At 37.4% G+C, this 12,108-nt stretch overlaps 1 protein-coding gene across 2 annotated transcripts in view; it reads right to left on the bottom strand.

Annotated features, from left to right (window-relative positions):
- The window catches only part of LOC116290992 (uncharacterized), a 40,397-nt gene extending 28,588 nt beyond the window's left edge, over nucleotides 1-11,809 (bottom strand). For both annotated transcript variants that reach the window (XM_031698113.2, XM_089027764.1), the window contains exons 1-19: nucleotides 11,565-11,809; nucleotides 11,376-11,495; nucleotides 11,073-11,117; nucleotides 10,545-10,607; nucleotides 10,009-10,029; nucleotides 9,528-9,613; nucleotides 8,906-9,007; nucleotides 8,741-8,826; nucleotides 7,571-7,643; nucleotides 6,852-6,879; nucleotides 6,124-6,198; nucleotides 5,373-5,465; nucleotides 4,207-4,273; nucleotides 3,217-3,338; nucleotides 2,228-2,425; nucleotides 1,529-1,814; nucleotides 983-1,131; nucleotides 407-460; nucleotides 127-180 (exon numbers count right to left, since the gene is read on the bottom strand). In XM_031698113.2, the coding sequence (XP_031553973.2) occupies nucleotides 127-180; nucleotides 407-460; nucleotides 983-1,131; nucleotides 1,529-1,814; nucleotides 2,228-2,425; nucleotides 3,217-3,338; nucleotides 4,207-4,273; nucleotides 5,373-5,465; nucleotides 6,124-6,198; nucleotides 6,852-6,879; nucleotides 7,571-7,643; nucleotides 8,741-8,826; nucleotides 8,906-9,007; nucleotides 9,528-9,613; nucleotides 10,009-10,029; nucleotides 10,545-10,607; nucleotides 11,073-11,117; nucleotides 11,376-11,495; nucleotides 11,565-11,705 (1,863 nt within the window). In that variant the 5' untranslated portion in view covers nucleotides 11,706-11,809. The remainder of the gene's footprint in view (nucleotides 1-126; nucleotides 181-406; nucleotides 461-982; nucleotides 1,132-1,528; nucleotides 1,815-2,227; nucleotides 2,426-3,216; nucleotides 3,339-4,206; nucleotides 4,274-5,372; nucleotides 5,466-6,123; nucleotides 6,199-6,851; nucleotides 6,880-7,570; nucleotides 7,644-8,740; nucleotides 8,827-8,905; nucleotides 9,008-9,527; nucleotides 9,614-10,008; nucleotides 10,030-10,544; nucleotides 10,608-11,072; nucleotides 11,118-11,375; nucleotides 11,496-11,564) is intronic.
- Nucleotides 11,810-12,108: the final 299 nt, after the last annotated feature.

The following is a 12,108-nucleotide window of genomic DNA, read 5'->3' as shown; positions in this document are numbered from 1 at the left end:
AGTTTGTTATATTAAGCATGGTACTTTAACATGGGTCATATTATAGACAATGATTTATTTTTACTATAATATAACCACCGCTCTTGCTAAGGCTAATTGATTATGGGCAATGATATGTAAGCGTACCTTGGTTTTCCATTCAGACAACTCTTTTTCCAGCTTTTCTTTCGTTTTCAATCTCTGGAAAAAATCAATACGAAACGCGTTGGTGAGCAGTCCATCCACTGCGTGACCATTTTTCAGTCACACAAGACCCTCAGCCTTGTATAGATGGCATGAATATACTATTACTAGGAGATGATAACTTGAAGAATGTGTGACGAGCAGTCCATCCCTTACGTGACCAGCTATCTAATGAATGTAACTAGAAACACGTACTGAGTGAGTGTATTACGCACTGATTTACCTTCGTTTTTTGTAGTTCAGCATGGGCTAGTAGGTCTTCAGGTGGTAGGGTGGCCTAAATAAACAGACAGCAATGTCAGCACTATAAAATGATACGTAGAAAACTAACAAGAACCAAAATACGATGTACCCAGCCCATTAAATTTTCGTGATACTTTAATCTCGCGAGTTTGATTTCGGTATATTTTGAGGATTTTCTCCTCAAATCATATCCAAGTCACTTTAATTTCGCGATTTCATTGAAAACATTATTCATAATTTGCTTCCAAGTTAAGACATTTCTTGAAGAAAACGACATTGGTCTTAAGTATGATGACATGTGAATCATTGTACAAGGCGTCAAAAAAGGTCTCTATCATTGCAAGCTCGATGCTTGTCACGCTTTTATGCAAAGGCACGGCTAACTTTCAAGATGGCGCAGGGAATTGTGAGAGCAATTAATTTTCGGTCATTATATTTGCGCGAAACCTTTTTTTTCGCCTCACTAAAGTTGCGCGATATTTTGAAAATCGCAAACTTAAAGTGTGGAGAATAATTCATTTAATAAGATAGTCGCCATAAAATCAGGACAACCTACCCAGTCGACATCCTTGTCTTCTTCGGTGTCCAACTCCTGTTCTTGTACCACCTGAAGGGTTGATGTTTTTCGTAGAATGGACTTTGGCTTGACAGTCTCTTGAGGTTGGTCTTCAGTGTCACTTTGAATAGAAGCGTCTTTTCTATCAACTGACAAAACAATAGCATATCTTACTGGGAAGCTGTTTGTATCTATTCCATCTTTAACTATTATTTACCATTATTTAGCCATCCTTCATCATCATTAGCCATCACTCTCCATCAGTAGCCATCATTGGCCATCATTAGACTTCATTCACTATCATACACTATCTTTCACCATCATTGGACATCATTAACTATGATACACTATCTTTCACCATCATTCACCATCATTCACCATCATACACTATCATACACTATCTTTCACCATCATTCTACATCATTAACTATGATACACTATCTTTCACCATCATTCACCATCATTCACCATCATTCACTATCATACACTATCTTTCACCATCATTGTACATCATTAACTATGTCTAATGATGTATTGATTTCTTACCACTCTCATCTTTTTCCACGACCATTTCCTTTATCTCCTCCTCAGCCTTTTGTTCTTCTGGGGTTTTCACTTGTACAGTTTTCTGTGGAGATTTCGATCTACGGCCAGATTTGACACTGACTGATCTCTCATCGGGTGTCTGCTTTGTTTTATCATTCAAATCACTTGAAGTTTTCTCTGTTTTTAAAGATTCGCTGCGTGATGATGGTGGCGCATTTTCCTTCGATTGATCGAATGAAGGTGACTGTGTTTCGGATTCTTGAGGCGAACTGATTTCTGTCCCACTCTGAATGGAAAATAGGGTTCCGTTAACTATAATATGAGAATAACCAGACTATTTAGAATACCATTGAACTGCCAGGCAGATAACGGCACCTATCTTATGATAGTAGAATACCATTGAACTGCCAGGCAGATTGCAGCACCTATCTTATGATAGCAGAATACCATTGAACTGCCAGGCAGATAACGGCACCTATCTTATGACAGTAGAATACCATTGAACTGCCAGGCAGATTGCAGCACCTATCTCATGATAGCAGAATACCATTGAACTGCCAGGCAGATTGCAGCACCTATCTTATAATAGCAGGATACCATTGAACTGCCAGGCAGATTGCAGCACCTATCTTATAATAGCAGGATACCATTGAAATGCCAGGCAGATTGCAGCACCTATCTTATGATAGTAATACGTACCTTGCGTAACATCATTCGTATACTTTGAGCCGATGATTTTAATGACAACCTACTGAATACCCCTTCGCCTTCACTGCTGTCAGGAGAAAATGGTGAGCTGATTAATTTGCCCTGTGGACTCCCTGGGTGCTGAGAGTTCCGTGGACTAGATTCTGTAGATTCTGCTCTTGCTCTCAGCTCTTCGTTTTTCTTTTTTGTCTTTTGATTAAATCAAATTAGTAGAATTAATTTTTCGTTAAACGTGTTTTTTCGTGTTAGTTGTCATACATCAGAAGTTACACGCTAGCATTCCTTGGCGTATGGAAATCTTCAGACAGTATACTTTCCGTAACGAAGGTTCTTATTGATCATTTTATAATATTTCGGGAGCCCTTACTAGTCAATGCAAATAATATCACTAATGTGACAATAAAGTGCGAACGATAGAATGTCAACATACATTGAGCTTAAAGTCAATAAAACATATCAAAATAATTCAATACAAAGTGGTAAGACTCGTTCGATATAACAGAGTGTTAACAAAGTTTAGTTTGTTCTATTCAAACATCGTGGATAGCAATAGTGAAGAAGGAAAGTCATTCTAATCGATAGCCATGAAGTCTTCTTCGAGGTCAAACATGTCGGAACTGATTTAACCATAACGGGCACTTTACTTATCAACAAAGCCAGTAGCTTCACTAAATAATCTAAACGTTGATCTTACCTTCCAGAAAAAACTTATTGATAAGAAATTTCCTTCATTGGAAATTCAAATTACACAGTACACTTAGAAAGACTGTTCAAATCGACACTCTAAACAGAGCGAAACAAAGCCGAAACGTGATCGTCTATGGTGTCTCCTTTGGTGCCATGGTTACCTAGTGTTTCGTGTCTGATGGTTTTGTGTTACGGTCAGTTAAAGTCACCGAGGAATTAACACTCTTAATTCATTCTAATTAACTACAATTACTGGTATTTTAAGCTAAACAGGCGCGTTCAGAAGCACTAACCGTTTCTATAACTCGTTCTTTTCTCTTTATTTGAGTTTCATGGTCTTGACGAAGGTAGTACAATGCCAACTCTTGTTCGCTTCTCAGCTTTTTCACCTCAGCATCGTAATGCTGCTTCAAATCTAATGATAAAAACAATACAGTGAGAAATTGAGAGTTAAATACTGTTGTAACTGTACGGGCGTTTCGGTCAGTGTTCGTACTTTGTAAGAGCGTAGTTAATAGAGGTAAAAATGAAGCTAAAATAACCATGGTTGGCTTTTGTCCTACCTTGCTTATTTCGAAGCCAAAAATGAAGCTCTATTGACTATGGTAAGAGAGGAAGGATTCAAAGCATTCTTTACGAAAAGCCGCTCTTCTGTCAAACTGAACCTGGTATTTTTAGCCCTCAACTTTAAGTTTAAGTTCAATGATACTAGTCTTACAAAATGATAAAAGAAATCCAAAATACTTACAAATGGCAAAGGACATTACTAGGGGAAAACTGATTTCACATGTAAAAACTACTCTCCGATCTTAAGCTTATTTAAGGGTGACACAACCCGTTACATCACTTATATTCTTATTTGATTTTCTCCAACTTTGGATAAGTTTCAAATTGTTTTCTTCTATAGGGTGGGCCAATAGAAGCTGATCTCAAGTTTGTTTGATTAATGCCCCGTCAACACTATGCCGGATAAATTTGAATCCGAATTTTCAAACTGAAACCGAAAAAAAAAGTTTTCCGTCCACACTAATATGGCTAGCCGACGTTTTCAAATTGTTCCACTCTGGAGACCGTATTCGAAAAAAATCGTTTTCGGTGAATCGCCCGGACTAGTGTGGACTGTAGGCCTAACCGAATAAATAAAAATTCGGATTCAAATTTATCCGACATAGTGTGGACGGGGCCTAAGATGGGTCTTGTGGTTGGAATCATTGATTGCGACGTATAGTTGAAGGAAAGCGATCGATAATGGGCTTTCTACAAGTACATTAATGATAACAAACCTGATTGAATAGAGTCTATGAAGTGCTGTTGGTCTTGCAGCTTTCCTTCGTATTCTCTTTTAAGTTCCTAATAATATAATAATATTAATAGAATATAATAATAATCAATGATAAAAATAATGAAAATGATTACGTAATTCCATTTTTACTTTTTTTACAGTCAAGTCCCCTTCGACTGACTGTCTGGTAACGCCAAGATACTTGTAATATGAAGAGATAACTAGCTAAATACTAGTGTGAGCTGCGTCGGTGTTTCTAATGAAACAGTAATGATAAAGGGTAAATTATACACCGTGAAAAGATGAAAAAACTTACTGACGTTTCGGACGCCAGTCACCTTCGTCGGACCAATATGTGTAAGTGAAAAAAATCCGCAATGTTGGGCTCTAACGGACTCATAATCAGTGCACGAATTAGTGAGTTGTCCAGGAAATAAAGATATAACTATGCAAACGCCACAAAGATGCGGTGTAGAAATTACACAAATATTAGGCAGAGCAATTCAAATGTCATTTTAAATCCTGGATCTAGTTGACTTCAAAAAAGGATGATGGCAGATTTGGAAGTGGAGTGTCGACCATCCACCGCCATGTTGTTGAACACAGCCCTACCCTCTAGGGGGTTGTGAAAAATACTAGATAGCAGTATTGCAGCTGGAAAATTTTCGTTGAACGTTATTCTCCTATAGGATACGGTAAAGAAAATTCGGTTTTGCAGTTGAAATCAAGTCAGGGAAAGAAATTGTCAAAGTTCCTGTTGTGTTTACATACATTCCCTTATAAGAGCCTTTCGAAGTTTCATAAGCTATTCGAAAATCTGTGGAACTAATTTAGCAATAGATTGGGCATGTTGGTAACATTCCCACGAAATATTTACTGCCAATAAAAGCAGAGCAGGTTGTCAGTGGCTTATTATTAGAGACCTTTGGCATCGGGTTTAGGGAAACGGCCCAGAAACACGTCCACAAACACTGAAAAACACTCAGCATCAATGAAATTCAATATGGCAGCTCTTCCAGCAACAACTTCGTTATGACGCCTTGATAAATGTCGAACGTTTGACGGAAAAAGCCTGAAGAACTGGTTGAAATTTGCGTTACCTAGCAAGAACGTCGTGCTAAGGTCTCTATTAATCACGGTAGCTACATGCCAAGGTGTTTTACTCACCTCGTTTTCATCTCTTAGTTTCTTATGTCTGTCATAATCTCTCTCGTGCTTGTCCTCTAATTGAGCGATGTTCAGTTCCAATTCATTAGTCACCTGTCGAACAAAACGATTTTAACAGATCGTATACTAGCGACACCCATCATGAATACGGATCCAGGGATGTGCTCCTCTTCTGAACTAACCATGAGAGATGAGGCGGTAAGCCGTGTGGGATGGGCTCGGAAATCATATAAGAACATGCGTAATAGGTAAATTACGAGCCTTGTATGAAACGACTGAAGAAGAGGGCTAATGGGCCTTTCACAATTTCAAGTCGCGTAAAAAAAGTCGTTTCATACAAGGCTCGTAATTTAACTATTACGCATGTTCTTATTCTGAAATGACCAGGTCATTAACTTAGTTTGCGTTGTATGCCGGGGAGTCCACAAAGTCCGCTGCTAAGGCGTCGTCAGCCTTTCACCAAATCAAAACTTTGGTGAAAGGGGTCCTCCGTGGTTGGAGCCCCGCGTCCAGAGCCTAGTATGTGAGTTGGTCTTTGTTTCTCTCTCCTACTGCTTTCTCCATTTCCTCCGGTTTTTCTAATTCTAATTCGATCTACGAATCAGAGGACCGTATACCTCTTTGTGGTTAATACCTCTTTACTTTCTTTAAAAATAAATAATGCCATCTGGCTGAGCTACGACAGTCGCTAGTACTTTAACTAGTTGTCTTTTTGTAGTGAAACAAGTTAAAATGCAACATCTTTACTTACTTTTGTAAGCGCTTGAATTTCTCTATCTTTCCCGGAAAGTTCAGTTTTCATTTCATTGATCTCTTCGGCGTATTTCTACAATGACAGAGAACGACATCAGTAAGTGAATATATTTCTTTATTTTTACTAATAACACTCCCAAGGATCTGTCTGTGTCCTTGTAACATTTTAGTTCAATTAGAGTGAATACAGTGCATGCCATATATCCATGAAAAACTTTGTGAAAAATAGCACAAACGTGGACAAATTAGTAAGTTCAGCACACTGTAGACCTACAAAACTTTGCAATGATTTGTACAATTTCTTTAGTTAACTTTTAGGGCGTAGCAGAGCAGCAAGCAAGTCTTTTATTTCTCTCAATAAAGTACAAATTTGAAGTGAAGTCTTTTTGGGACACGTATGAAGAAATAGGAAACACGCGCACGTGCTGTATGCTCTCATAATGCACAGTGCCCCAACCAATCAGAGCGCGAGACTTATAATATTTATTTCACAAATGATGTAACAGCTTTAGGAGCATGAATTATTTGCTGCATAAAAAATAACTATAGTAACTATAAGTTACTGAATACGAAACACAAAACGCGCGCATGCTTTGTGCATTTATAGAGCACTATTAGATTGTCACACACTCGAGAAGTGTGCGCATATGTGCTGTGTTCTCTCATAATGCACGCACTCCCAACCAATTAGAACGCGAGATTTATAACACTTATTTTATAATGTACCTTAGCATTGTCAGCTTGAACTTTTAATCTGTTAATATAAAAACAAAATGATACAATATTAGATTAAAATGAATATATTTGTAGTATTGAGACAGCAGCTTTACCACTCTTAGGTGGATGGAAAGCCTTAGAGGCCCTCTAGGGCCCAATTACAAAGCAACCGATAGATTGAATTAGAATTTATGATTGCTTTTTGTGGAGGGAGGAAAACTGGAGATCCCAGAGACAAACCCTTGAAGCACAGGAGAGAACCAACAAACAACTCTACCAGGGTTTCGTGCTGAGGTAACCACTTAAAATTCAAGGACTATTAAAGGAGTATACAAAGAACCAAAAATGAATTTTCAAGGAGTATGTTCAGCTAACTATGCCAAGGTTTTACACGGTGGTTGCACATGGCTGACTTTCAGATTTTCCAATCTTTCTGACAAGATCTATTTCAGAACCATGCAAGTAATGATCAAAGCAAAAATTCTCAAGGAGTTTCAGCTAAAATCGTAAAATTCAAGAGCATTCAAGTGCCCTTCAAAACGTGAATTAAATTCAAGGAGTTTTCAAGGAGTTTAAGGAGTAACATACTCATACGAGGAGTACTCATATAGAACACCAAGCCCGGTAGGGCTCGAACTCGGGTCGCATTGGTGAGAGACAAGTGAACTTACTACTACACCACCCGTGCTTCCCTAATATTAATTTAATGCTATTTTTTTAATTTTTACCTTTCGATTTCTACTTGCTTCATTTCCATTGACTTGTAGACTTGACTCATTTTACCTTCATTCTGATCAAGTTCTGCATTGAATCATTCATATTATGACATTGTTAAACAATCAACTCCTATTAATTAGCAATAACCGTGTTATAGGAAGTGAGCACAGGCAGTTTATGTTAAACCATGTGACCACAGGGTTTAAAATAAGAGCTGGTCAGTCAGCGGTCATGATGACCACCCAAATTAGTTTTAGCTCAGTCAAGCCCCGTTTACACTAGCGATTTTTGTGACAATCTTTGCTGTGACTTTTTGCAATTTTGTTCATAATAAATGATGGTAAAGAATTTACTTGTAAAGTTTTTTTCAGGATACCAAGATTTTCCTAGACGAATGTCTCTTTTGAAGGATGAGACAAAAGATTTCATATTTCCGAAAGTTGCCACAAAAATTGCAGCAAAAATCATCAGTGTAAACGGGGCTTCATACCTCATTTCTGGTTTAACATTACCGGCCAAAATGACCGACAAATAAAAGAATTGCCCTATTTCATGATGACATCACATCAAAACAAACTATTGTTTTAACACTAGGGATCATGGTCGCTGGAGGTGAATGGAATGACAACAACACATCTTAAATCACAATGACATTTGATGGTTTATGAGCTGGTGAAGGCAAGAACAACTAAATATTACGCTAAATATCTCGAAAGAAGAGAATTAAGCTTAAGTTTAGCCTAAATTTCTATGATTTTATTCGATGTAAAAACCATGACATCATTATGAAATAGAGCAATTGGCTGGACAAGTTCCATTTCTGCGCAGACATTGTGCGATGTCTGACCATTATTTTAAGCCCTGTGACCAGATATAACTAGGGGACCATTTATTTTCATAGAGCAGGGGTAGTGCTTAGTAAGTAACCCATACCAGAATTCTGACCCCCCCCCCCTCTACTGTCGAAGAAAATATGTTTGCTTTCCACTTTGTTAATCTTAAGTTTATGTCCTGTGCAACTCAGATTTTGTGTGTAGTTCCCCTTTTTGCGTTATTCTGATTTTTAAAAAAATTACCCCACTCCCCCCCCCCCCACAAAAACACATACCACCCCACCCCTCCATGATGAGAGGTGGACAGTCCCTAACTAGCATATACAGATGCTCATCACGCACACTCACCACTTTGAACTTTAAGCAATTTTTCAGTCAGAGACAAGATGTCTTGGTGAGATTGATGGAGTGCTTTCTCTAGTTTCTTTTTCCCCCTAAAGACAAATTACATTAAGTTAAAAAATATAGCAAATGTGGAACTATATGATAGATCATCATATCAATCATTCCTACTTTTTCGTTTCCTTGGGATTGGCCAGTTCCAAGGCTTTCATTACATCCTTCGATACATTGGCCAAACGTTCTGTTACTTTCTCTGCCCGAACCAATGCTTCTCTAAATTTCAAGATCAAAGAACGAAACATTTGTTAGAAAGAATTATAATATTATTTCATATTTTACCATAACTTGGAATTTTCTCGCACGCTGATTGGCTTAGAACCATGATCAAATACAGTTAACTCTCGCCTTATGGACACCCTGATATTACGGACACATTGCTATTACGGACAGGAGAAAAAATCCCCAACAAAAATACTGACAAAGAAATGACCGTAAAAAAATTTTGCTATTGTGGACGCTCCCTATTACGGACATGAAGTGACAGTCCCGAGGGTGTCCGCTGTAACGAGAGTTGACTGTAGAGGCTAGACCTGCTTGTGCTTACGACATCCGACATTCGCACTTTTTCAAACTATTTACTTGTCTTTTTGTTCAATTTTTTCGACTTTGTTATGATGCTGCGCTCGTGGTTCCACTTGAGTTTGGATCATTTTTGATGTCATTTCATGTTCGATTACAGTACCGACCCATAGAAAACTGACTTCGATTTGTTAACTCTATGCTAATCCCTTACCTGACTTCTGTTTCAACAATGTCCAAGTCAAATTCAGGAGGTTCCAGTTCAAATTTATCATCTTCAGAAATATTCTGGATGAAGAACTGCATAAAATAAATTGAAAAGCTACAGATTAAATTGATACAATTAATGATATCATTCCCCAAAGTGCATCGCATAATTCAATAGCCATGTACAGCACATATATGCTTGGGTCTCAGAGGTAATACTAAGAAACGGACCACTAGATAATTGAAAGGGAGGATGCGTTAATTCCCCCCAAAAAATCAGCAAGAACGTCACTTACATAGAAATATCATGCAACCTCTTCCATCAGTAAAGCAATATCGAGCTAACACAAAAATATTGTGTACAGGGGTTGTTACAAAAAATATATGGTGTTACATAAATTCCTGCAACCTCCCATCAATTATCTATTGGTCTATCCCTGAATGAAGTAATAGTTAGTACTAGGATTGAATTAATGTAATTAACTTACTTCATTGAGTTGAGCCAGTAACTGAAATGAAAAAATAAATTCATATAAAATATTATGACACTCTCATGACTATAATAATTAATTGTTACGTAGTAAACATACGCAGGTGATTATTGAAAATCTTGCATGCTGATTGGTCAAGAAACTCACACTATCACTCCGCTTTGTTGCTGGTTTCCAGGACATTTTTTTTTTAATCTTCTTTTTTTTGACAGAATCACCTGTGTATTTATACTAAAACAATTATTTGCCTCAGCCTCAGCCTCAGTGAATATTGGAAAATATTTAAATATTAGATTATTATTATTATTATTATCATTATTATTATAATGGGCGCAGGGCTTGATTACAATGATTACAGGCCAAATTAGTTTTAGCTTGGTTATACCTCATTTCCAGTAAAACGTTACTGGTCAAAATGACCAACAATGCAAAAATTTCACTGTACAAGTTTCAGTTCTAGCCGGACATTGTCCGATGTTCTGCAGTTGTTTTAAGCCCTAGGGGTGGATGCTCATAACATAAGTACTACGTACCTTTGCTCTTCTACCACAGAGGTTCTCAAACCCAACAATAAATACAGTAACTTGCTGTTGATACTGTAGATAAATAAATCGATGTGTTTATCAATCAAATAATATTGAGATAAGAGCATTATATATATAATCAACATTTGATTGGCCAAGATCGTCATGATCCTCGTCCAAGATTTTTTCGTGGAAAAAATTATTTGAATGTCCTCAAATGGGCTATTGACTCATAGGAAATGAGAGTGAGAGGACTAATTGTTTTAGTCAAATCCAACTAGTCGGTCCTATATATAGATGCAAACAAGTTTTAAATTAAAGTTAAATTTAATGTTTTGGTTTTCAAAGCCGGCACTTTTTGCTACTACTAGGTTATAACTTATAGCCCAGTAGAAGCTCATCCAATCAGAACGCAGCATTGATGATAGATCACTCGTTGGATTTAACTAAAAGATAAATTATGTGATAATTTTATATAGATGTGAGCATGCCCAGCAATTACTTAACCTTAGGGATTATATTTTCGATTATACTTGCCTTTCTCTTTGCTACGGGGTCACTCAAAATTACCATTAATTGTGTCTGAAAGAAACCAAATGATATCAATTCTCGTGTCATGGTATATGCACTATAATTTTCTCGATACGGTTAGGAATAGCAAACAAAGGGGTTAAATGGTGTTAAATCATGGACGCCCGATGACTTTCAGCACAAAGAACATGTCCCAAGAGAAAAATTAGTTTACACAACACAAGTTTTCGTCGTTAATGAACTATTTAGTAAGGCTGTTATTAACGGATTACAAATAGAACAATATGAATCTAGACTTATAAAACTAACCATGTCGTCTATAAATTCCAAGTTCGCTTGTTCGCGAATAAACTCATCAGTTATGCGATCTACTTGAGTCTTGTCTACTCCAGCTGAGAGTTTCTCGCTTAGATCATACGTATCCAAGGTCTAGAAGACAACAAGGCATCATCGTTTAATTCTACATGGATTTATTCGTCCGTATACGACACAACTTACCCTGATCACGCGTTCTTTTATTCTCTCCAACTCTTTATGCGTCTCGGCTGCTTTCCTGATGGCTCGTGCGTGTGAATTCGATCGTAATATATCTTGAGCGGGAGCATCGCCTCGTGCTTTATACCTATCGATCTCTAACATATTGTATTGTCCGTGATCAAGGTGCAAAATCCATGTCTATATCACTAGATATAACGATATAATACTACTGTACTGTTGCTAACATGACTTGTTGACTGGTAACATTTGATCAAGAATAACTTAGCATAAATCTGCATAAGTTATGACGTATTTCCGGTTCAAACCACTTCAGAACCGCTAATAAAACACACAAAAAGATTTTCAATCTTTAACCTCCACCTAAAACTTTTATTTGAACATAAAATCTTGTCATAAAGAAAATTTAACGAAAATCTTAACGGAACTGGCTTCGTTTTGAGCCCTGAAGTCATTTTTCTATACGATGACGTCACTCATTGGATGGAAGAGATGGGGGGGGGGGGGGGGGGGGGAGGTGTCAGGAGAAATGTTTGTGGTAGTCGAC

Source organism: Actinia tenebrosa, unplaced genomic scaffold, assembly GCF_029948245.1.
Source record: "Actinia tenebrosa isolate PJP-AT-01 unplaced genomic scaffold, QUT_ActTen_1.0 PGA_scaffold11__36_contigs__length_13525064, whole genome shotgun sequence".
In the NCBI taxonomy this organism is placed as follows: Eukaryota; Metazoa; Cnidaria; class Anthozoa; order Actiniaria; family Actiniidae; genus Actinia; species Actinia tenebrosa.
The sequence above is the reverse complement of the archived record's forward strand: the minus strand, read 5'-3'. Positions and strand labels throughout refer to the sequence as shown.